This window comes from Trachurus japonicus, chromosome 17 (assembly GCF_045865225.1).
Source record: "Trachurus japonicus isolate A0001 chromosome 17, Traja_1.0".
Taxonomy (NCBI): Eukaryota; Metazoa; Chordata; class Actinopteri; order Carangiformes; family Carangidae; genus Trachurus; species Trachurus japonicus.
In genome coordinates, this window is record NC_140923.1 from 35,527,932 (window position 1) to 35,553,389 (window position 25,458).

Consider the following 25,458-nt stretch of genomic DNA (forward strand, 5'->3'; position numbering starts at 1 on the left):
AGTGCAAAGCTAACTCTCCACTGTTTAGCCTACATGTCCACCTTTGAGATTTAGCAAATTATCAAACACGAGTGTGTGAGATTACTACAGCATAACGCAAAGGATGTGCTCTCGCTGAATTAAAACACACGCCTTTGCAAAGAAACGTTGTTCCACAGTACAGGGCAGTCCCCGTAAGTTTGCATTTCAGACGGTTTGAATCGGTGTCTTTATAATGTGTGCTAAGGCTACGCTGCTACATTAGCAAACACGGGTAGCGGTTGCTAACGTTACAGCGTTGCCGGCTGCACGGACGGCTAGCACGAGTTTCTAAAACGCAGACGTCGGGCGATAAAATACGGTGGAGAAACAAACGTCTATATTTTTTTGGTTGAATAAGCTTCGTTGAATGTTGACGCTTTAGAAAAACAAAAACAATTTGCTATGCAGTCGGAGACCACATGCTAGGTTGTACACGGTCTGCTGCTAGCTATCCCATACTAGCATATGAGAGCAGCTAGCTGGTAAGTGCTAAAGTTAGCTGTGGGCATTAGCCTTGCCCTGACAGCTTCAGCGCTACTCGATGCTAAGTATAATAATAAGGGCAGTGATATGATTAGCTGAAATTAATTGTTTTGTGTTCTTTTTTCCCTCTTTTTTTTCCAGACAGCCATGTCAGGAGTTAAAAGGAAAATAGAGGGCAATGATCCCGACTATGAGGACATTTCACTGGTTCAAAACAGTAAGAGAAACAAAGCGGTTGAACATAATGGTAAGTTGCTTTGAACCTTGAGTCGGTACACCTGCTTTACATACTGTGACAGCTAACCGTACTCTGTTGCCCCCAGTTTTTTTTTCCACTATTCATCCCCCATGTCTCCCCACATTAATAGCCAGAGAAGCAGCAGTACAGAAGATTGAAACCATCATCAGAGAGCAGTTTTCTTTGGAGATGAAGAGCAAAGAGCATGAGATAGATGTGATAAGTCAGGTATGTGGATGATACAACATCAGTGTCTTTTGATCTTTTCATTATACTACTGTCATACAAAAGATTTATGATAATAACAGGTTTGAAATACAGAGTAAATGTAGTTTTCCAAGTTTATAGAGTATTTTGGTTCATTGCTTTTCATTGTTTTGCAGCGCCTCAATGAAGCCAGGAGGATGATGGACAAGCTAAGAGCATGCATAGTTGCCAATTACTATGCCAATGCTGGGGCAACGAAGCTCCCTGAGGTAAATTTCCATATCCTGTGGTTCCATTTATTCATACTGGGCTGTAGCTGGCAAACTAATACTGTGTCCTCTTTGTCCTAGCATACTAAGAGTGACCCCGCCGTGCTGAACCATCCAGCTATCCGCCGGTTCCTAGAGTCCCCATCCCGTTCCTCTTCCCCTCTCAACCAAGGCTCTGAGACTCCTTCCTTGGCCCACTCAGAGTCTGAGTCCCTCTCACAGCAAGGAGAGGGAGCTGACAGGGACGTAGAGGGAGGATGGCGAGAGGACAGCAGCAGACAGGAGCGCAGACCTGGACGTAATACAGGCAAAGTGCGTACAACTGACAGGGTGATGCTTTCAGCAAACAGATTGCATCTTCGCATTTTATTTGTTATTGTTTGCTTGTTCTGGTTTTAAATGTGTAGCACTTTGTAATTTTAATTTCGATAAGTGCTATAGAAATAAAGTTATTATTATTATTATTATTATTATTATTATTATTATTATTATTATTTATCTTTATTTATCTTTCGTTAAACCAGATTGTGTTTTCCATTACCTGCAGGACACTTTTGGTGTACCATCAACTGTAGGAGCAGATCAGAGGGTGATCTACCACACTACTGGAGACGAAGCCTCCAGACTGTACGCAAAGAAGACAATCGTAGTGGGGAATGTATCCAAGTACGTAAACCAGCTCAGAATAGGTTATTCTTACTCCGTCATCTTTCTGATTTCACAATCTCAGTCTCTCATCTAGTATTTGTCAAATCTGTCAACATCTACCTTTGTTAAGAGCAATGAGCTGTTAAAAAGAATGAGGTGTTATTAAAGGTCCAGTGTGTAATAATTGGCAAGGTTTATTGGCAAAATCTGAATCTACTATCCATGAATATATTTGTATAAGTATACCAGTATAGTATATCACTATAAAATAAAATTAATTTGGTTTTTGTAGCCTTAAAATTATTCTTTTACATATAGCAAGGGTCTTGCTTTAGAGAGTGTCGCCATCTTCAAAAAAATCCAGTCAGCCAGAGAGCACGTTTCGCTAGTTTCGCGTTCATAAATAAACCAATGAAGAAGGCGGAAGGGAAGAAGAAGGAGTAGGAAACAGCAGACATATCGTAAAATGGTTTAGATTTTCAGCTCATCGCTCCATGCTCCTGAAATACTCCCAGTTGTCCCAGTCATGGTAAACAAGTTTTTTTTGTCCTTGGAGGCCACTGTCACTTTGCAGACGGGAGGAGTGAGTGCCAATCTAGAATTTGAACGCTGGATATCACGGTTTTCACCCCGTTTTACACACTGGACCTTTAATAGATACTAACTATCGCTTATATAGGTGTTTTGTCTTAGCTTTCAATAAAGCAATTGAAAAGCCACAGATTAAATGAAAACAATGAATGGAGTCATAGATCATAAATAAACTCCAGCTCTGCTGCAACTCTTCCATGGCATGAGTGTTCGCAGCCAAATTCATTTGAACGTTATGCAAAGTGTTAGGGGAACTGTATACTGTAAGTGAGGCCTGGTTATTTTGATTTAAAGTTGCTAACCGTCTAAAACCGGTATGTCTCTCCCTCAAAATCTTTGTACTTGTGCATCTCAGTGTTTTTTAAAGCCCAGCCCATCAGTTGAATTTGTTTGTGCATGACTGTGTACTGAAGAGCTGAGATAATTCAGTTTTGTGACATGCCCAGTCTTGATGAAGGTTGAAAATAAGACTTTTTTTTAGCTTATTTTATTTTTCTCAAACGATTACAACATAACTGACCGTTCCCCAGGACCATTTGGTTCGGTGTAATACAAAGCACATTTCATTTATTGGTAGTTGATTGACAAGGCTCAATGTAGCTTGTGCATAGCTAAATGTGATCCTCCTTTCTCACATGTTACATTGTAGTTCTACATAATAAAAAAGGTCTACACCTTGTACAACAGTTAGAGACAGTTAATACCTGACAGTTTGGAATATATCATGGTATATTTCATTCTCCCTTTGGTTCTAAATACTGAAGTGTTGCCTGTGACCCATTTGGCGTGCCCTCCCCTAATCCTCTGATCTTCCCCCTTTTCCCGTTCAAAGAGGGCTTTGTAAAATAAATAGTACCAACTCCTTTATAGTTTTGCCTTCCCACCTGCCTATCACCTGTCAATGTTTGGCTACTTGTATAGCGCTTAAGGCCTCTTTTATTTGAACCATCTTGAAACGACCTAATCCCTATACATTGTCCCTCATGTTTACTGAAGGTTTTTTTTTTCTCCCTTTGGCTGTTTGTACCCTTTTCCCTCACTCTCAGGTACATCCCCCCTGACAAGCGGGAAGAGAATGACCAGTCTACCCATAAGTGGATGGTGTATGTCAGAGGCTCAAGAAGGGAACCCAGCATAGACCACTTTGTAAAGAAAGTCTGGTTCTTCTTGCATCCCAGCTACAAACCCAATGACCTAGTGGAAGTCAGGTTTGTGCCAGTTTTTTCTGCATATTTTAGGCAGTGTGTGTAAGCACTCCTCCTCATGCACACATTTTCCGATATAGGCAGGGCTTTCTTGTTGTTGTGAAGATTAGTACTTGGCTGCTGTTTCATGTGGTTACCTAAAGGCAACAACAAAAGTTAGTGAAGCATGGACAGACTTGTTCCAATTAGTTTTGCCCTCATGGTGTTTTGCTGCATGCAGAAACAATATTTACATCTATCCCTATTATAACTGTGTAGTTTGCCCTACTCTTCTCATGTACCACTTGTTTAACTAAAGGAGGTAAGAGCCCAATTTTTGATATTGACACCATGAATGTGTGTGAGACTTTCCTCATGATTGGTTTGATTCAACCTTCAATTCAACTAAGAAGTGGAACAATCTGCTGCTACTCAAATTGTGTAACACACACAGTCCACCAGTCAACAACAGGCTATTATGAAAATCCTTTAATGAACAGTGCCCCCTTGTGGATATTCGATGATGCAGATCCAGTCCCCATTAATAACAGCTTTGTCCAGCTGAGTGATACTTTCTCAAGCTAAATCTTGCAAGCAGTTGGTTTTTAGGCAAATTATGACCTAAGAGATAATTATTATGAAGGAAGTGCACACACATCATTAGGTGGAGTTAGTTACATCATTTAGCATATAATGAGTCAGACAAGAAGTCAGTGTCAACATGACTAACGGCTACACCTAAATTATACACGCAGTATAGTCGTTGAGAAAAACGTGCGTCCATAATGGCTTAACTTTGCCCAAAACCCTGAGGTGTGTAGACGGATGTCGCACTGCTTATTCATGAATCGAGTGGAGCAAACAGAACTTTTGTGGACGCAAGTTCTGTAGTTACAGTGTCTAGTTTCTATCCTCCAAAAGTGGCAAAGGATTTAAGTTTGCCTGTGGCTGGTGAATAAATGATCTCTTTCATCAGTCAGCAATCCTTATCCCGAGCTGTAGCCTCCTGGCTGTTTCAGCTGACAAGGCGCTCACATTTCTGTTAGAGCAGCTCATAAGCTCCCCTCTGATTGACTCAACGCTTCTTTCCCAGTGAACCCCACACAGGCCCAATGCTCTCTGATGACTCTTGACGAAGCCTGAATGTTGATGAAGGGATGAATGCAAGCAAGGGAAAAACAAATGCATCACTCGTAGGGTGTACTTGAACAGACACATAATACGCATCTACGTACGCATGCCCTTGTAAAAACAGTCAGTCAGATTAGTGTCTGTTACTTGGGGATGAAAGCTTCAAGCTTCAAAGGGGGAGAAGATGAGAGACCTTCAAAATCATTGATTTTGTGAGATTTTTCAGTCAGTCTGAGTCAGTATCCAGGACAAGGGCTTAGTAATTTTCTGCTAACTCATTGTAATGCATTCTCTATAGATTCTTTTCCGTCAGATTTGTATTTTAATGACGTTACGTAAGGCTTTTTGAATGTGTCTGTTGTCAGTGAGCCTCCCTTTCATTTAACACGTCGTGGTTGGGGTGAGTTTCCTGTGAGGATCCAGATCCACTTCAAAGACCCTCGCAACAAACGTATTGACATCATCCACCAGCTAAAGGTCAGACCACATCATTACTCAGCAAGTTTTCTTCTTTAGAATGAGATCCAGTATTTTTCCATGTACAGTTTAGGTCAGCCTCATATAGGACAGTCTACGTCTCCATGGGATCCTTTAAGTGAGGATCCCTGTTCTGCCACTTGGCAACTGAACACGAGGAAACAAACTTAAAGGATATATTAAAAAATATATTTTAAAAAAACAGAACTTGAGTTGGGACACTGGCAAAGTAGTGCATTGCAACAGGTCTATTGAGTAGAACAAATAAACCTCATGAAATTTGATGATTATTGTTTAAAATTGATAAGACTTTGCAACTTTAGGTCAACTTTAAATCTAGTTTCCTCGTGCTGCTGAGCAGCCCAAACAAAAACAAAGTTTTGTTTCCTTACTTTTTTGTTTTGCTTTCCTACAGCTCGACCGAACATACACTGGACTGCAGACACTGGGGGCAGAAACTGTGAGTTGTATATTACTCTGTTTTCTGCAGTGACTCTTTTTCAGAGCTTTACTCTGACGATAAGCTATATTTATTCCAGGTGGTTGATGTGGAGCTCCATAGGAACTCTCTTGGGGAGGACTATATACCACAGCCCCCCTCATCCAAGGTGACTCACAGAGCAGCCAGCCCCATGTCGGCCGCCTCTCTGCCCCAAAGTTATGGACGCTCCAGTTCGCCCATGTCACATGATCTCAGTGCAGACAAAGGTATCCTAACAGAAACATTTAACCCTTTACACATGATTATAAAAAAAGGATGTTTCCATTTTAACAACTAGGCACCCTTTCTGAGTTTTTGACAACTGAAAAATGTGTGTTTCTGTTTTGTTTGAATTGTTCACTCATATGATGACCCAAAGGCACAAGCACACAGACAATGCAATAGACAATCTTGTTACTGTTTTTGAGGTATATAAAAACATAACATTACACCAATAAAGGCAGAGATGAAAACTACTACTGGTAGTAAACAGGGAAGTAAACAATGCAGGATTTACAATTTTAAAATCTGGCTCTGCAAATGTTGCATTTGGAATATTTGTTTGGCACTAAGGATACTTATTTCAATTTTGTGAGAAACACTGAATGTTAACATTACGTTGTACTTAAGAAAACCCCTCATCACCTGAAGACACTTTTATTTGATGGATGATAGGCAGAGTAATTTAAGAACTAGAATATGATAGTATTTTCACATTTATGGCTTTGTGACAGTATTGACATGTTGACTCCACATGAGGTTGAATGGGAACATAACTCATAGTCCTTTTTGTTCCCAGGGTTCATCAAAGCAGAGATGGGGAGGTATGCAGGGAGTCATGGTTCAGGCCTCGCCTCTGGGGAACGCACACCAACCCGACCCAAAGCCAGTGACAGGATCACCCTGGGTTCCCATGGCAACTCCGCCTTCCAGCCGATCACAGCAAGCTGTAAGATTGTCCCTCAAGGGCAGCCACCCAGTCCTGCTGATTCTCCAGGGAAATCGTTTCAACCAATCACCATGAGCTGTAAAATAGTTTCAGGTAACTGTCTCCATCCAGTGGTCATTTTTCAGTGACTCTAATGATTTTTCAGCATCTTGCATATCACATTCGATTTTGTCCTCCCCCTTTAAAAAAACAACAACAACAAAAAAACGTAATAATAATAAGTAGATAACAAGTAGCACTTAGAAATATTGACAGCAAACACTCACCTGTCTTGGTGATAAACCTTGATGAATTAATGCTCTGTCTCTTGAATTTTGCACATGCTTTTGCACTCTTTAATCTCTGATATAGATGCTCATTCATTCACTTTTAAAATGATTTAAAATGCAGTCATTGTTTGAATATAATGTACTGCTCAGGAGGGATAAAAAAAGAACAAGACTGCTCATGAAGTCCTACAGGAGCACAGCTGCTGTTGTAGGCAAAACTTTCTGGTCTCTCATGAATACCCCTCTGACAACTTGATAATTAAAAAAAAAGAAGAAGCTGTCTGTTTCTTGATTTCTCTAGAATTGCAAAATATATGTCTAAACTGTACAGCCAAATTACCGTAGATGCAAATGCCAAAAAAGTGAAGTGGCATCTGTGATCAGATTTTCCACCATTCTCTTCTTGTGAGCTTCTATCAGAGAAGATGTCTGTATCATGTTAGAATTGATACCCAGAGCTCAAAATTAGTCCCAGAAAGCTTTGTTTTGGCTAAATTTCAACAAGCCCCCAAATCTTGCCATGTTACATTCTCATGAACGCCCTTAAAGAGAATTATTAATCTACTAACCCTCTTCTCTACAGGATCTCCAATCTCCACCCCTAGTCACTCCCCGCTGCCTCGCACACCCACCACCTCCACCCCTGTTCACAGCAAGCAGAGCTCTTCATCAGTGCTGAACAACCCTTATATCATTGTTGACAAGCCAGGCCAGGTGATCGGCATGGCATCCTCATCCTCCGCCTCCACAGGTACACATCGCCTACTCAATGTCAAAGGGCCGCTTGAAATCGGAAGTGGACCTGCAGCGAAATCGAGAAGCAGTGTCTGAGCCTCCCACATAGAATATAAAAATGGCTGTGGAGAATGTACTTTATAGCTGAACAGATGATGAACAATACCCTCCAGACCCCCCTTTTCTCTGTCTCCTTTTCTCTCTATTTTAGTCCTTTTTTTCCTGCTTGTCCTCTTTCCCCCCTTATCTAGCCCGTATGTCTTTTTTTCCTGAGTCTCTCCATCCCGGCATTTCTCTTTTGTCCCCGTTTTGCACTCATAAAGTATGAGTATGATGTGTAGTGAGCCAGCAGGGTGGTTGCTGGATGAGAGGTTACCATGGCGATGAGCTGCTCTGTTTCATGGCCAGATAAGGTGGATGAGACCCACACTCACATCAAATTTTGTGTTTGCCAGTGTGTTTACTTCCCCATTAACGGCTGATATGAAATTATTTGCAAGGATGATAGTTTGCTTGTGTGTGTGTGTTACTCCATGATGGAGCGGAGTCATCTTACACCACCAAGGCTGTTGTATTTACTTTCTCACATCAGCCGCATCAATTCATACTCCACTTAGAGCTCTTTCCCTTAGATTGCTCACTCTCGCCCACTCAGCCACTCCCACACTTCCTCCACAAATGCACAGCTCAACCAGATCTGGCAGCAGGACTGGAGTGCTTTTAAGTAATGTTTTATCAAGGTGGATGAGGTTGGTGTGGGTGTTGTGGCTGAATCACCAATCCTGGGGTAAAACAAATGTTTAATGCAGTTGCAACTTTAGCACCCACTGTGTTACCCTGACAAGAAGCTCATCTCGCACCTCAATGACCTTGATATCTGTGGAGAGACTGTTAGGAACTGCAGGGAGCCATTATCAGTACGGTGATCTATTCCATGACTCAGTGTGTTGTTTGTGTGTAAATTACTCCACAGGAAGCCCTTCAGCTAAACAGTCTGCTGCCCAAGGCGCTCGCTCCCCGGCCCCTAAAGTTCACACGGGCACCTTCCTCTCCTCAGGGGTGAAGGTGAGTTGAACGTCTTTATGCTTTCACCCTTACACACTCATTCTTGTGAGCTAAAAAGTCTCTTTTAACTGATCCTGATCCCCTCTCACGGTGAAGACAGTCTGTCCCTGTAGTAGCTGTATCTTTAACAAAGCAGTGTGGTATTAATAGTAGGCCAGGGTGCTATCTTCAGCAGATGTGAGTGCCTTGGCAAGCTATTTAAATGGGACATCACTCGGAAGATGGGAGGGAGTACGGGGAGCTGTGCAGGGAGAATTGCACGGTTATGTTTCACTCAGTGTCAATAGCCTGCTGTAAAATCCTTCTACTCCCACATGCTCATCATCCTATCAACATCCTCCAAAAAATGAAATCCAATTTATTTTCAAACTTTCTTTTATCACTGGGGTACAACCATTGGCTCAGATGCTTTCAGAGTTTTCTCTGTTGTAGGCTGCTGGTATCTGCTGTAATGCTAAAGGCCAGGGCAGATAGGGAATATAAAAACAACTCCTTGATGAATAAATGATGATACCGATTTTCAAAAATCAAACAAATGTCTTTGCACTGCTTTGCTATCTGTGCAGTAAGGGCCATCTTAATTTAAAGTAAAAATAATGAATATAATTTTTTTTTAAACTTTCAGCACATAGTTGCACTTTCAAAGCACTGGGGCCTTCCTGATATGATGCTTCTCTCCATGCGCTCTCATTTCTTCTGCAGGTTATTATCAAACAAGAGCCAGGGGAAGTTTCAACACAGCAGCAGCCGATGGTTTCCACAGTAACCAGCCAGCAGCAACCTGCCGCTACAGCAGCGCACCAGTTTGTCGCAGTGAAGGGGGGTCACATGATCTCTGTGTCGGCCCAGAAACAGGCAGGAGGGGCCACAGGGGCCACAACTAGTAAGGTTAGTCTCCGGTGCTTCGATGGCACGTGTGGAGGCAAACCAAGAAATCATTCAATGTGACGTCAAAACTTACTGTCGCTCGTCTCTCATTTCCAGATGTTAGGCATTCCTGTTAGCTCTACGCTTCAGTCCGCAGTCAAACAGGTGGCTATCAGCAGTGGACAGATTCTGGTTGCCAAGGGCAACCCCTCCGTCTCCAAGGTGATGGGTGGGAAGCAGGTTTTGGCTCAGGGAGTTGCTAAAGCCATTGTCAGTGGAGCCAGTGGCGTCTCTGGTCAGCAAGCTGCTGCCAAGGCGACGGGTGGTACAAGTGGCAAGAGTGGAGGTCAGAGTTGGTACACACACACACACACACACACACACACACACACACACACACACATATACACACACACACACAGAACACAGCTCATCATATAATTGTCTTTTTCAAGATTTTGAGCTTACCAATAGATTACTGGTGATTTGGAGAACACAATTTTTGTTGTTTTTTGCTTAGTCACTTTTTTTGGGGAATATGTATAGCTTGTGCCAAATTCTTACTTGATATCAATGATATTCAAAATAAGCCAGGAAAACAACAATATCAATTTCCTCTGTTCCAAAATGTGTAATATAATCTCATATAAGTATGAAAATTAGATTTTTCTGTCTGCCTTTATATGTCCATACTAGTGATGGCTACTCTTCAGCTGCCAGCCAACAACCTGGCCAACCTGGCCAACTTGCCTCCAGGCACCAAGCTCTATCTGACCACCAACAGTAAGAACCCGTCAGGGAAGGGGAAGCTGCTGCTCATCCCACAGGGAGCTATCCTCCGAGCCTCCGGTGCAAGTGAGACTTCCTTTTATTAATCCTTTTAAATACAGGCATTGGCAGGAGAACTAAGTGTCAGTTAATGGCCATTTACCCATGCTGTCTCCATTCTTCTATTTGTTCTGTCACATACCTCATGCTCTTACCCATATTGTCCTTTAAGATAAAAGCGATTTGTTGATTGTTAGTAGTTTTTTGAAATGTCATTTTAAACTTGCCGCCATCTAACATGCTCCGTGACACGGTTTTTGTGGCAGCAAAACACATCACTTGCTTAGCTACATGGGCTTTTTCATATAAAATATTTTTGATTTATAATGAAACTATGTTGGGACTCATTAGACTGTGGGAGACGAGCTCAGTAGAGTGGGTGGTCCCTCAGTGTGTATGGAAATGCATTTGCGTTCACACTGTTAAAGTATGTGGCTATGGCAACCCAGACCACCATCGTTGAGTTTGGGTCTATAAGATAATCAGATGTTGAAGTAATTGTTAAAAGGCTGAGAACAGTTTACGTTAACTGCGCATTACTTCTATGCAGACATAAAATATTAGAAATAGCTGTTTCTTACATGGGTGTCTGGATTGGGCAGCTTTATGTTTTGGAACCAGCTAAAGCAATTACTTGATTTTGTGAGTGTCTCAGTATCCAGGGTGAGTGGTCCAGCTAAAAGCCTTTTGCCCTGACATTTTCTTCCAAGCCTCAAGTTGCTGATAGCCGTATTAAAAATAATGTTGCTCTCAGCACATGGTAAAGTTTGTGAAAAGCAAGAAACCCATTTACGAATTGACTCTTCAACTCAAGGCACACTGGTGGCATCTACAGATTTACCTTCTGGACAGTGAGTCAGACAGTCATAGTCATCTGTTTCTTTATGCTGAGTATTTAATGTGTACTGAGAGCTAGATCCCTCACAGAGCACACTCCTGTCAAATTGCAGTGAGATTAAAGAGATTTAGCTGCATACCATATTTTTTATCTAAAATATAAATTCCAAAGCAGGAAACTAACCTTCTGCTTCTAGCTGCTGCTTCACTCTCATTTATCACAAATATGCTTGTACTTATGTGATGTTACTCATATTAATGAAAAGAGGATAATCTGTACAGAATAACAGCATTGTTTATCAGATTGGAGACTAATGTGTATGTGGCTGTCTGTAATTTAGGTCAGCAGTCCCAGAGCAGCTCGTCAGCAGGCGCTGGGAGCTCTCAGACCTCCTCCTCCTCTTCCTCTTCAAGCAGTCTGCCTTCCAACCTCTCCTACACGTCCTATATCCTAAAACAGACGCCACAGGTGGGTAGAGATGCAATGATGCTATAAAACAAAACTGTTATAAGATGTTTGTCTTTGATGATTTTGTGTTGTTGTGGATTCCTATTTTTGTGCATGAGAGCATTAGTGTTAAAGGACAGGTGCAAAAATAAGTTGTAAGTGCAGTATGTGTAATAATTCTTTTTCTCAGTGAGTGTCAGGTTTTTCTGTTCTAGTAGTGAGATTGAGTATGGTGTGTCTTTAATTAGACACATTCATTATAGCATCATTGATCCTGCAGTCAGCTTTAGAACAGTGCTGTCTGTGCGTTTAGTCAACAGCATACAATGAATGTGTCTGTAGAGATTTCAGTGAGGTTTCCAACTATGTTTAAAGGAAGAATCTGGGCCATGTTTCCTAATAATGATTAATCTTCAAGGTTAAATGGCATTTCTAACACTCACAGTTGTTTTGTATATCACCTTGAACAGGTTAAGAGCCGGAGTGTGTGTATACACACACACATATGTCAGAGGCACTTAAATGGCTGAATGACAAAATGGCAATATATTAAACAGCTGATGCAGTAGAGACATTTTACATGCTGAGAATAGTCACACCTTGTGCATTATGAAAACGTGACCTAATGCAGCATGGTGTCATATGGGTCGCAGGATAATCTTAGCCGTAAGATTCTGCTCTCAATGCTGCGTGGTTTCACTGGCTGAATTCAGACAATTCCCACTTTCAATTTAAGGGGAAAAAAATATGATGTTAGTTTCCTACCCCACCCCTAACTCATTATGTCCATTTTACCAGGGCACATTTCTGGTCGGTCAGCCAGCGCAGGGTTCAGGGAAGCAGGGGGCATCCAGCTCCGCAGGTCATGCAGCATCGTCTCCAGCAACTGTTACCCAGCAGGCCATCCGTGTGACAGCTGGACAGAAGGCAGCCATTCTGGCTCAGGTCAGTCTGGGGCTATCGTCTGAGGGCAGGACTTTATTGTAACCAGTTCAACCTTAGTAGAAGCTGCTAATCACTACTGCTGTGGATTGGTCCCTTCGGTTTTTCACACAAACAGCCTGGGTTTGACACAGTTGAGAGCTTTATATTAACTGACTACTCTGTGGGGTTGTAATCATGAAGGAGCCAGCAAAAATGATTAGTACAGTTTTAAGAGTTTTGCTCTTAGATGTCTGCATTGATGTTTGCCAGCACTCTGTCCCTGCAGAGAACCCCTGGCTGTCCTGTTTTCTTTTCTCACTGAAATATCTTTTTTTGACTTGGCCTAATTCTTACTTACTGCAAAGTATCTTATCTGTGGCTGCTAACCTATTAACTTTGGCAGAATGTGGCCACATTGTAAGTTTGACACTATGTTTGTATTTAGTTTACAGTTGTCAAATTGTCGAACTGCAGGTCAGAAGACTGTCCTATTTAATAATGCCTTTGGAAATTAAATTTTGATTAAGACTGGACAACAGTTTTCAGAATATTGAAATACTAAGAAGTAAGTATAATGTAAAATTGCAGTATAATATGATGACTGAGTGGTCATTCAAACAGCGCTCTTACCTGATTGTCAGATCAGAACACTAATGTTTACATATTCAGCATAAATCAGTGCAGCAATTATGTCTAATTCACATCAGTGCTGAATGTTGCCTTTGCTCCGTTATGTCAATAACTTTGCGGAACTCTCTGATCTTCTTCGGAGAGAAAAAGCCAATTCGACATAAGAGAGTATTTTAGAGCAGTGAAGGTTGAGTCCATTAGAATAGTAAATTCGCAGAATGTGTTGTAGCCTGCAGCACTGTCTTAAAACTGTTTCACGCTGAAATTTTAAAACAGAAGTGTAGCCAAGTTTTTGTGGACCAGTCCCCTGCCCAGTTTAATCTGTCTCACTGTATGACACAGCACAGCCCCTGTTTTTGTTTTCGTATCTCCTGTGGTTATTTTATTTCCATGTTCTGGTAAATACAACTTGTATATGATATTTGTTGTGGTTCTTAGTTAATATGTTTCTCTCTAGGAAAACCTTGAACTGAACTTTGAAAAATCACAATTCGAAATTCACAATTGATTTTGTATTGATTTACTGTGATTTGCGTTTTCTGCCACCCCTTTTGCTTCTAGGTGGTCGGAGGCTCCCAGGGTGCACAGGTGAAGTTGTCAGATGGCTCTGTTAAGACTGTAACGGCAGCGGCAGCGGGACACTTGTCCAAGCCGGGGACTACCACATTGAGGATGACAGGAGGAATCATCACTGCTGCTAGCTCCACCCCCAGCTCTGTCAGTTCTGCAGCAGGCGGCCAGCAACAGGCTAGTTTCTCAATCCTCCTATTTTCCTCTTTTTATTTTTCCTGACAACTGTTCTCTACTGAATATGATTTTAAAACAGCAGCAGTTACATTAAACATTTATTTTATTTAATTGTATTGAGGGATTCCACCATGATATAAAATATTTAATTTCATATTTTCTGATTACCACAATTAATATATTTATTTGCTATAAATAATTGGGTTGACTGTTATTTGTGATTTAGTCTTATTCTCATAATAAAACAAAGTACATGGGTAGCACAGTAACAATTAACTTTACTTTAACAGGTAGTTTTGAATGATCCCAGTTGATCAATTTTTTTATTGTTTTAACATTTTTGTGTTAGCAGGGTAAATGTTGTAGTGATGCGGTCTTTACCACTGCTGTGTGAATACATGGAAAACAAAAGCGATTCTGTGTGAGTGCAGTAGCAAGGTCACCTGTGTATTTGTCAGAGAGAGCAGAGAGTGTGAAGAGCTGTTAGCAGTCCATCAGCAGTGGTCTGGGTTTGGGTGATTACAGCTCCAGAGTCAGTGGCCTCATTAACTTGAGAAATGGAAACGCACAAAAAGAAAAAGACTTGCTGAAGGCTCAAAGGCTCAAAAACAAATATGTATACAGTATGAAACAAACAAAGAAGAATAACCAGTCCTCTGGCCATGTTGATGTAAACACAAAAGAAGGACTCATTACCGCTTTTCAAGTTTTGTCTTTAAGGACTGTTGAATTATGAAACTGACTCTTTTGTCTTTGAGAATTCCATAAAACCAGTGACCTGATCGGCACAGCTCACTCTCAGAATTGCGCGACACTGGAAGATAAACATGAACAAATTAGAGAAAAGATCAAGTTAACGCTGAATCTAAATTTCCCTGCTCTCCTCCTTATGGATACCAGTGCATATTTTTAAATGGCTTTTCACATAAATAATTGCCTCATCATTTACACATTCGCTGTGTAACTGCAAAGGAAGGGAAATGTGTCATCCAATTAAATGTGTTTTTAAGTGTGCAAATGAAAGTTGTCACCCAGATAAATGTGAAAGCTTTGAAATGAATGTGCAAAATCAAGATCACGAGATCAGTGGGTGGAAACATAGTGCATACTGTATGTACACACACGACACAGCACAGTTTATCATCAGAAAAATATCAGTAACTGTGTTTCTTTCAGTGTTTTTCAACACAATATAGCGTTTGATCTTGACAGTGCACATAGATAGTAATCACAAACAGCTAATTAATTGTCCTAAGCTAAATATCATACTGTTAACGTGAGTCTTTCTTGGAGAGATGTTCCAGCAGTTGGGAAAATAAGAAGCTGCAGCATTTATTAACTGATGTGTGCAGCCCAAACTGTACATTTACATATTGATCGTGATTCAAACCTTTTCCTCTGCTCCAGTCGCATTCACTGCTTCATCGTCACTTTTTACACACTGCCCTATTCCCTACTGTAGTGTTACTTTGAAGAATGAGGAGAGGGTCCAGAAGGATTCGATTCACTAGTCCATGACTGAAATCAATTTCAAGTTAACACAGGGTGTTGATGTGCTCAAACAGTTCACAATCGCTCACAATCTAGCCACTGTAGGGGAAAGGCTGAGTAAATTACAGTTCAAGACTCTCTGAGCATCTTTTTAGTCTCTGGCTTAGTTCACTGACATAGGCATTGAAACGGTGCAAAACTTTTCTGTTCGTTCCTGTTAACAGCTGTTTTTTCTGGGCCTTCCATGCAGGCTGCTGAAGGCGGCAAGGCGGCTTCTCAGCACCACTCTCTCCTGGTGGCGGCCAACCAAGCAGCAGTAATCAGTGCAGCGAAGAGCGCCAGTGCTGCTGCCGGCAGCAGCCTGTCAAAGACGGCTGTGGCCACTTTGGTCAAGGGTGCTGCTGGCAACGCTGCCACAATGACAAAGGGTGCTGCCGGTTCAGCTGGAGCTGTGGTAACCGTTGCCAAAGGCGTAACCAACATGCCCGTCATCAGCATGTCCAAGGGTGCAGGAGTGGGCACTGTGGTGGGTGTGCCCAAAAGCAGTGGCACGTCATTGGTCGGTGCAGCCTCATTAGTCGGCGGCGTGGCAGCCGGAGGAGGGAAGACCGGTACAACCGTCTCAGGTTGGTAGAGACAAACCACCGACGGCATCTGCCACCTAGTTTGAATGCAGAATTACATTAAACGCATTGTGTTTTGCCCAGGTATGCTGAAGATCCACTCTGGAGGTTCCAGCTCTCAGCAGACAGTCTTAACTATCCCTGCCAACCAGCTCAAACAGCTCGGGGTTGGCAGTGGGTCTGGAGGGCTGCAGACCATACTCATGCCCGTTGGGAAAGGTAAGGTATCTAATATGACGGGGAAAAAAGGGACACGTGTACATTCCAGATAGAAAAACTGGGTGCTCAACATCAAGATCATTACTTCTCAAAGTAGATAAAAGGAAGTAGCCGTGGTGTTTGAATAAAACATGAAGCTGCATTGACATTGATTGCTTTGTCGGTGTACCACATCTTTTATAACAAGATTCTGAAGAACAAGTAGGGAGATAAAGCATGTTGTTCCCCCCAATGTTCCCGCAAATTAGATCTAGAGTATAGACATATAGTAGCAAATAGCAGCTTTATTCAGTTTGTCTCTCAAAACCGAGTTTGTTTTGCCAACCCATATGACTACACGGTCTGATTTGAGCCAGATACTTAACCATACTATAGATTCTCCTCTTTCTCTGCTGTAATAAACAGCAACTGTGAGACCCATCTTCCTCCCCTCTCATTTTTCATCTTATTGTTAAGCCTGTTTGCCTAATGGCCCATCGATCCATCCTGAGCGTGTGTTTTCTTCTCTGTATAGTCGTGTCTAAAGGCCCAGCCTCCACTACTCCTCCCTCCTCCTCCTCTTCCACCACCCCTGGAGCAGCTGGAGCCTCCCCAAGTCCTGCCATCCAGGCCTCCCCCTCCCTTGCCCTGCCTCTGGCACAAGGTGAGAGGGGTCCATCCCCACTCCACCCACTCTTCTCTCATCCCCTCACTCCTTCCCTTTTTTATTTCTTAACTCCCTTTTTTCTGTTGGTGCGAATACCAAAGGATACATTTTTGTACAAAGCCATTTTATTTTAGTTACCAACTATGTTAAGATTAAACTCAAATGTCACAGTGTTTTCTACAAATAACATAGAAGAACTTAGACCACAGTATCAGGCACAGTATGTGACTCTAATAAAACAGTTCAGTACCAGGTGTTAACAGACTGCTTTGGCTGGTAGGAGGTTTTAATACCCATCTCAGAGAACACCTCTGTACCATCTTCTCATCATTGCCTTTTCTCTGTTCGTAACAGAATCACAGTGCGAGTTAGAGTTGAAATTAATGTTTTTCTCTCTACTGCTCCAGTGAAGACAGAGCCAGGTACTGGAACAGCTGTCACAGCTGGCCCATCGCCCCCGGTGACTGCTCCTGTCCCCACTTCTGTCCATGTTGCCTCTGCAGCCACCACCGTCAAGCAGGAACAAGGGGCGGACAGCACCATGCACGACCTCATTAAGTAAGTGCAAGAACAAGTCATGATGCTGCTTTCATTTAGAGAACATAATGTGTGAGGAAGGACAGATAATTGATTGTTTCTGAAGAGAAAAGGCATCAGTCCAGAAACAGATTTTTCTCCACACAGTCATCACAGAGTTTAACTGTTTATTAATTTGTTACTTCTTAAGTGTTCAAATCCATTTTAAGTTGCTAAAACTCATATCTCAGTTAGTGTTGTTTTTGGTGGCCTGTTTTAATTTTAGTCTCTTTGTGTCAAACTGTCATTTTAGTTGTTTTTTTTGTTTTAATCACGTTCATACTCTTTTTTTGTCTAGTCAAGTTTCAGTCGACTAAAAGTCTGAGCATTTTAGTCTTATTTTAGTCTACTTTTAGTCGACGAAAACTGATTTTCATCTAGTTTTAGTCAATGATTTTAATCTCTTTCTAGTAATGTAATTCTATTTAACCCAGTCAATATAGTATAATTACTTAGTATAGTATAGATGAAACCATTTTTTTCTTTTAGTCAAACCCATTTCACAATTCAAACATGGTTATCTTGTTATTATATTATTGTTACCTTATAGACTCAAGAAAACATCGATTCCAGACATGGAATGGATAAAGACAGTAAAACGGGAAAATAAGTATTGAACACGTCAACATTTCTCTCAGAAAATATATTTCTAATCGAGCTATTGACATGAAATTTTCACCAGATGTCGGCGTCAACCCAAGTAATGCACACATACAAAGAAATCCAAACACACAGCCTCCAGCTGCTTTCTTGGCTTTCCATACCTTTTTGCCCCTCCTTTTCTTCATGTGTTCAATACTTATTCCCTGTGTCATTTCACTTTATTACACAATACTTAATTTATGGACATTAATGTTTGGATTTCTTTGTATGTGTGCATTACTTGGGTTGACGCCGACATCTGGTGAAAATTTCATGTCAATAGCTCGATTAGAAATATATTTTCTGAGAAAAATGTTGACGTGTTCAATACTTATTTTCCCCGCTGTATTTATTTTCACTTCCCTCACACTATATTTAGCAGATATTTTGGAGAAACCAACTTTACGCTCTCTCTCTCTCACACAAAGAAATACACATACACGCAAGTCACACACACGTCGCACACGTCACACACGTTTGTCTCAGTTGTTTGACGATCCCTGGCTGCCCGGCCATCAGTCCCTTTCTTTGTGTCAGACAAAAGACTCTGAAATTGTCGTTAACGCTAACCCACCACAGGTGCATCTTCTAAATAATGCCACAAGTGGGGATTGAAGAAGTGACGTCACCTGCCTAGGAAACAGAAATACTGCAAAATAATAATAATAACGCGACTAAACATTATAACGTTATTTCGTCTCGTCTCGTCTTGGTCAACGGAAATGAAGAGACATTTTAGCAGAGTTTTTATTTTGTAAACCACATTTAGTGTCATTTTTATTTGTCAACAATATTGCATTATATATTTCATTATAGTTATTAGGGATGGGACTTTTTGTCGACAAATCGACAAAAAATCGACACGTGCTTCGACACGTGGGGCTTGTGGGATTTCCATGTATAAATTGCATTTTGTCTTTCAATATTTCCTATTCAAATAAACAGCAGAAAGTGCCACTTTTCTCCTAATGAAATAAAATATTTTAAATAAAACAAATCCACTTTTTCTAAATGGGATAGCTACTTGACCCTCATTCTGCTTCACATGTGACGGGAGCGTGCGCGCATGCTGACAGGCGACAGAGTCAAGAGATCAGCTGTCCGGGCTCCCTGCAGTCTAGGTGATGGTGTGCTGTTGATGACGAGTCCGGCTCCGCAAAAAGGGCAAAACCATCGGCAAAACAGGTGGATGCAATGGTTGCATTCTTCGTAGAGGACGCGGACATGCACGGAAGAAAAGAAAAAGAAAAGAAACCGAATGCGTGCTGCCTTTTCCGCTCGTGCCGACAGCAGCGTTAATAAACCACAACAAAAGCACGTGTAGCCGCCCCCCCCCGCCCGCCCGCATGTCTGCTGCTGCTGTTAAAAAAAAAAAAAAAGGGCCGTCAATTCGACAAAAAGTCGACACATGGGCCTCGACAATCGACAATCCAAATCCCGTGTCGTTCCCATCCCTAATAGTTATCGTCATGACTCATGACCACCATTTACATTGCATCTCGTCTCGTTTTCGTCACGTGATAAAGGTTTTTTTGACAATATTTCGTCATAATTTTCGTTGATGAAAGCAACACTAATCTCAGTGAAGATTAGTGGAGCTTGAAGGTGAAGGTTTAAAAGAACACTTTCTCTTCCTGGATAATATTTCCATGAATATTTTCTTGCACTACACCTGACACGTGTAATTGCTTTCTTCTCAGCACTGAGCATATAGAGACCATGATGCAGCTGCTGACAGCTGTGGTGAAGAAGTTCCCTCTGATTGTGCCAGATAAGAGTAAGCAAGATCCCCCTTCCCTTTGTTCTAACCATATATGCATTTGTTCCACACTGAGAGCTAATACGCTTGTTTGTTTGTTTGTATAGCTGAAGACTCGCATCCTTTCTGTGCCTCTTCAACGGAACAATATTATTCTTGGAATATTGGCAAGCGCAGAGCATCGGAGGTGACTTTATTCTCTGTTTGCCTCATGAAATGAGAACAAAAGGTTCAAATTCAAATTTCATGCTGCATAGCCTCAGTGCCATCAAAGCCCTGGAAGGACAGTGAAAATATACATTAGCTGTGGGGAAAACGTAGCAACAGAAATAGTCAAAAATATTTTATCATTTTGCATGAAATGATCAAACACATTTGTAAAACACAAGCAAAGGTTTGATTTTACCCTGCTAATACCTCAGAGTGACAGCACCCACTTACTCATTCTTACCCTCCGTGTGCCAGGGGGAGGGCGTCTGCAATGTCAGTGATAATTTGATTTGTTTGCAGTTTTGTTGTCTGTGTAATCGGAGTCTTGGTGCTCATTCCTGACTCAGCAAGCTTTGTTTCATGTCTTCCCATTTATCTAGTCAGACGTGTATCTCTGTCTGGCTGTATCCTCTCATCTCCTCATAGTGGGTTCATCAATAGCTCTAACAGACCGGCCCATGCTTTAGCTGTTCTCTTTCTGAATGATTATAAAAGGCTCAGATGAGCCCAGAGTCAGACATGGATATTTATATCTATAGGTCACTAATTTACTTTGGGACCGGGGAATCAAAACACATTATTATTATGCATGAAGACGGAGGAGAAAGTCTGCAAGGTGCACCATACTGGACTTGGAGGGATTGTATGCACACATTTATGCACATCAATTCTTGGCAGCCACAGTGTGTTAATCTGTCTTAGTCTTTGGATTTTAGAGCTTTAAACCTACTGTACAGTTTCACATAACAGGCTCTGGCATTTCTCTATGTAGCTTCAGCGTGCAGTGGCAGTGAAGCGGGTTGTCCAGGACGTGTTGGACCGCTCGCCCCGCCTGCAGGCCCTCACTCCCCCAAAGACCAGAGAGGTGGTGCAATGGTGCCGGCAGAGGGGCTACACACCACCTGACCCCGAACCCCAACGCAAGAATGACGACGAGTCCATCGAGGACATTCTCACACAGATAGATAATGAACCCGGTGAGTTTCTGTGTGTTTTAGGTGCATAGTTTTCGAAGGAGAATCATGTAGTAGGGCTCTTTATTTTTGTGATTTCACAGTCTACTCCTGCTCTGTTTTCAGCAGCTGAAAGTGGATCAATATTTTCCCCTCAGCGTTGCATGTGTGGGTGTAGTGTTTTTGCACTTACCGGTCCAGAAAATGTGTTTGCTGTCCAGTTGTGTTTCAGGGCAGGCTTTGTGCAGGTTCCGTTTTTTTTGTTCAGCTGTGTTGTTGTAGTTACAGGGAGATCTCATTAATTCTGTCTTTTGTTTCTGAGAGACGAGGTTGCTCAGCTCAGTGAGTCACACACTCGCCTGAGCCAGACAATATGATAATCTGTTTGTGTTCCCTTCGCAGAAATTTCATGATTTATAATATTCGGATTGTTGAACTGGTAAAAAGAGCCAATGTTTTACAGAAGCACTCTCTGGGACATTTTTCCAGCTTTGCTATAAACACCCAGCCAGACATCAAGAATCCAATAGGCATGAAATACTGAGGCAGTTGATGTTTCTGCTTCACTGCCAGCGCTGCTCCTTGTGAAATGGTTTGTTACATGTACATGTGGATGTGTCTGCAGAGTGCCCGTCAACCCTGAGTAGCTGCGACGAGCTGGTGTCACGGCTGGAGCAGATGCAGGCTCTGCTGAAGACCGAACCAGAGGAGGCGGACGACGAAATAATCGACATTGTCACGATGTCGCCACCCTGTCAGAAACTGAAGGTCAAAGAAGAGGAGCAAGAAGCCGACGCTGAGCCCAAGTTCTTCCTGGGCCCCTGCATATCCGCCCAGTTTGTCAGTGAAACGGCTCAGCAGGTCAGGAAACTCTGAAAAATACATGCAGCTTGAATTTTAACTACAAAGAAGCTCCACTTTGTCCATTTTAATGTGATTTCCTTTGTGTCCCTCAGATCGGTATAACTTTCCAGCCAGTCGAGGTGGAGAAGAACATGTTCGCTCCGGTGGTGGAAGCCATGATTCTGAAGGTCGGTCACTTTCAGGCCAGAACAAGAGAAAAACAACTTGTGCATTTACTGTAGCTCATCATTACCTTGATGTACCCTTCACTCGAGTGATGAATATACACTATACATGAGATGCATACCCACACAGTATTGCGTGTTTGACCTTGTACTGTATGAGTGGGTTTCTTTATGACTAATGATGAATGTGTGTGTATCTACAATGCAGGCTACAGAGCAGTTTGCCAGTGACATCCTGAGAGAAGCTCTGGCTGGGGCCTATGCCAAATCCCCTCAGAACAGGTCAGCCTGTTTTTTTTTCTCTCCCTCTCTAACATGCAACCTGCTTAGTGCTCCATTTTTCACTTCAGGCACTATACTATAACCAGGACTCGTCCAAACGACCAGTTTGCTTCTCAAATCCATAACAACTTCAGTTGTACACATTGAATAGATGATAATTCTATAATAACTATTTCAGAACCACAGAATTGACACAAGTTTAAAATGTGTTACTAATGTTTGAATAATGTCTGCATTTGAGAAAGGAGGCTCTATATAATCTATTTCTAATTGTCAACAAATACCATGGCAACACCAAAAACAATTGAGTTGAGTTTTGATACTGCTTAGCCATCAGTGCCGTAAATCTCCATTGTTGTCCACCAACTAGTAACAACACACTTGATAGCAGATGGTGATATCGTCATGGTGAACATCGGCACTGTAGTTTATTTTGAGTCGACCGCACGTACACCGCTGTGCTTGTGTAAAAATCTGCTAGGGGGCCAAATGGTTATTCTCTTCAGCTGAAAATATCCCAACACAAATTCACTGCTGTTTTCAGCCTTATTTGAAAATGTAACCACTGATGTGGGTTACGGCAGGGAAGGAGCAAGTATAGACAGATGAATGAACAAATTGGTAATGGGAATTCACAAGATTTTGTTGAAGACTGTGATATGCCCTAATAAGACCAGTGATCAAAAACATACACAAAACCAATAATGATTACTGTGATTATTGATGCAATTATATTTACTATTATCAGCTGTAAAAAAAGAAAAAAGAAAAAAAAGGGACAGTTCAAAGAGCCATTACAACCATTTTACAAACACAGCTCTGTAATAACATCTGTCGTCTTTGTGACCAGCTTATCCAAACATCTAAATGACAAACAATGGAGTTGCCTTTAATTATATATCTATTTTTTGAACCTGTCATTTTAATTTGCAGACATCAGTAAATTGTTCTGTCCTTCCCTGCATAGTATGTTGTCTGTTTTTGGCTATTTACATTATGTAAGACAGCGGGGAGCTGAAATGAAATGAAAGACAGCTGAGTGATTTGATTCAAAGTGGACGTATTTAATGGCAGTCTTAAATATTCAGAAACCAACCTCTAATGTCCCAGGTAGCCTGAAACATATTTCCTGTCTGTTGAGCCATGCTCGGTATCCTAATTTTGGTCCATGGGGGTTTTCAGGGCTCCCAGAGAGATCACAGCCATGAACATCCACCAGGCGGTCAGTAGCGTCCCCACCTGTGACTTCCTCACCAACACACACATGGGTTACTTGGCTAAGGACAACTGAGGACAACAAGACTGGCAGTGGCTGGTACCTGACACCAACACAGATGTGAAGACTGTCTGAACTTCTGGTGATGACTAAGAGACTCCACTCTGACGGCTCCACTGTGTGGCTGCACTTGAAAAGGTTAAAAAATATTCACACCTGGATGTGGTCCTGTTGCCTCAGGTTGTGCAGTAATAATTAATGTACTGTATTCATTAACTTGATCATAGAAGGGCTCTGCTTGCTTCTCACAGCAGCTGCACAGCAGCAGAATAACAAACGTTTCTAATACTGCAGGTATATTGTAACATTTAATCCTAATGTATGGAGAGAAACGGCACTGTGGGAATCATGTTATTTGATTTTGAGGCTGTTGCACTCTCGCTTACCTCATAACATGAATTCTAATGATTAAGTGTTTCCTGCCAAACAGCCAGGCAGTCATCGGGGAACATGAAGCCTTAGTGACTTATAGGGCTAAATAACAACATCAGACAGCTGTCCTCTCTGTCATTCATCATCCTGCTGTCTCTGGACTGAACTGGAAACAAGATTCAGCTCACCAGCAGACAAGAACCACAGATTCACAGCAAGGTGGAAAACACTAATGAACATTCGAGTGTCAGCGTTCACGATCAGTTACATTGATCGCAACGTCTTGTGGGTACTTTGGTCAAAGCAAATAGAGAGATTCTTTCAAAAGTGCCATTGCCATGGCAACCAATGATCTGTAATTTCGAACATCCTTGGTATATTTCAGTGTTACCTGGTAGAGGTACACACAAACACAGTGCTTTCTAAAGCTTCTCAGAAGAAACTCATGTGTCATATTTTTAAGTCGCAGACATATTCTGTCAGTTATCATGTCTACATACAGGTGATACTCTAATGAACAAACCATTCTGTTAGTATGAATTCAAGACACCAGTCTCAATATTTATCTTCTCTCTCTCATCAACCAGCTTTGATAGCCTGTTGAAGTTCTTTTAAGTGTTCAGTCTAACAACCATAATGTATCTAACATGTAAAGTATACAGTGTATATGACCAATATGAAATAGAGGGTGTTTTCAAATCCTGTTTTATTTTTGTATCTAATATCAACACCTGCGAACAGCAATGCCCTAACAGTGTGTGTGTGTGTGTGTGTGTGTGTGTGTGTGTGTGTGTGTGTGTGTGTGTGTGTGTGTGTGTCTGTAGGTGTGCATAGGTGTGAATATGTGAGTTAATGAATTTGATGGTGAGTGTTTGTGTGTGTTTTGTTGGTTGACGTTCGGCTAGTAATTCTGTTTAATGTGGAACTTTGCATTTTGTTAATGTGTGGATGACTGGACGAGTGGGAGCGTTTGGGCTGAGTGGATGTGATGCCTGTTAAACCAAATTAGTGTAGAAGATACCCAAACATTGTATTTTCATGTTTCAGTGCAAACCAAAAATATAATCAATATTCTTGTAATAAACAAAGAAAAACTATGGTTGAATTGTTTCTTGCAAACCTGGTTTGTGTTTAAGATTTTTTGTTTTGTTTTAATTTTTTCATTACACAATCAGGAATTGAAGAATCTTAAAGCAGAAGTAAGCGGAATATTTGTGTTAATATAAGTCTTAAATAGTTATATCTTCCGACGGCAATCACTTACATAGAGTGTTTGGTCTGAAACACGGGTCTGTCAGTCACTCTGCTCTGCTGTAAGCCGAGGAGAAAACCTTCCTTGTATCCTACAACCT

The 25,458-nt window shown here is 41.6% G+C and overlaps 1 protein-coding gene across 1 annotated transcript; it reads left to right on the top strand.

The window, feature by feature from the left end:
* On the top strand, positions 1–24,886 carry yeats2 (YEATS domain containing 2). Its single transcript, XM_085805671.1, has 30 exons — positions 1–340; positions 646–751; positions 873–970; positions 1,126–1,218; positions 1,300–1,530; positions 1,766–1,884; positions 3,504–3,665; positions 5,138–5,249; positions 5,665–5,709; positions 5,789–5,957; positions 6,530–6,772; positions 7,532–7,699; positions 8,657–8,748; positions 9,451–9,636; positions 9,733–9,961; positions 10,312–10,470; positions 11,622–11,749; positions 12,527–12,673; positions 13,844–14,029; positions 15,771–16,146; positions 16,228–16,362; positions 16,877–17,005; positions 17,416–17,566; positions 19,927–20,003; positions 20,093–20,172; positions 20,968–21,172; positions 21,774–22,009; positions 22,105–22,179; positions 22,385–22,458; positions 23,641–24,886. Exons 2-30 carry the CDS (start codon positions 652–654, stop codon positions 23,747–23,749), a joined length of 4,314 nt encoding a protein of 1,437 aa, XP_085661797.1. The 5' UTR covers positions 1–340; positions 646–651; the 3' UTR covers positions 23,750–24,886.
* Positions 24,887–25,458: the final 572 nt, after the last annotated feature.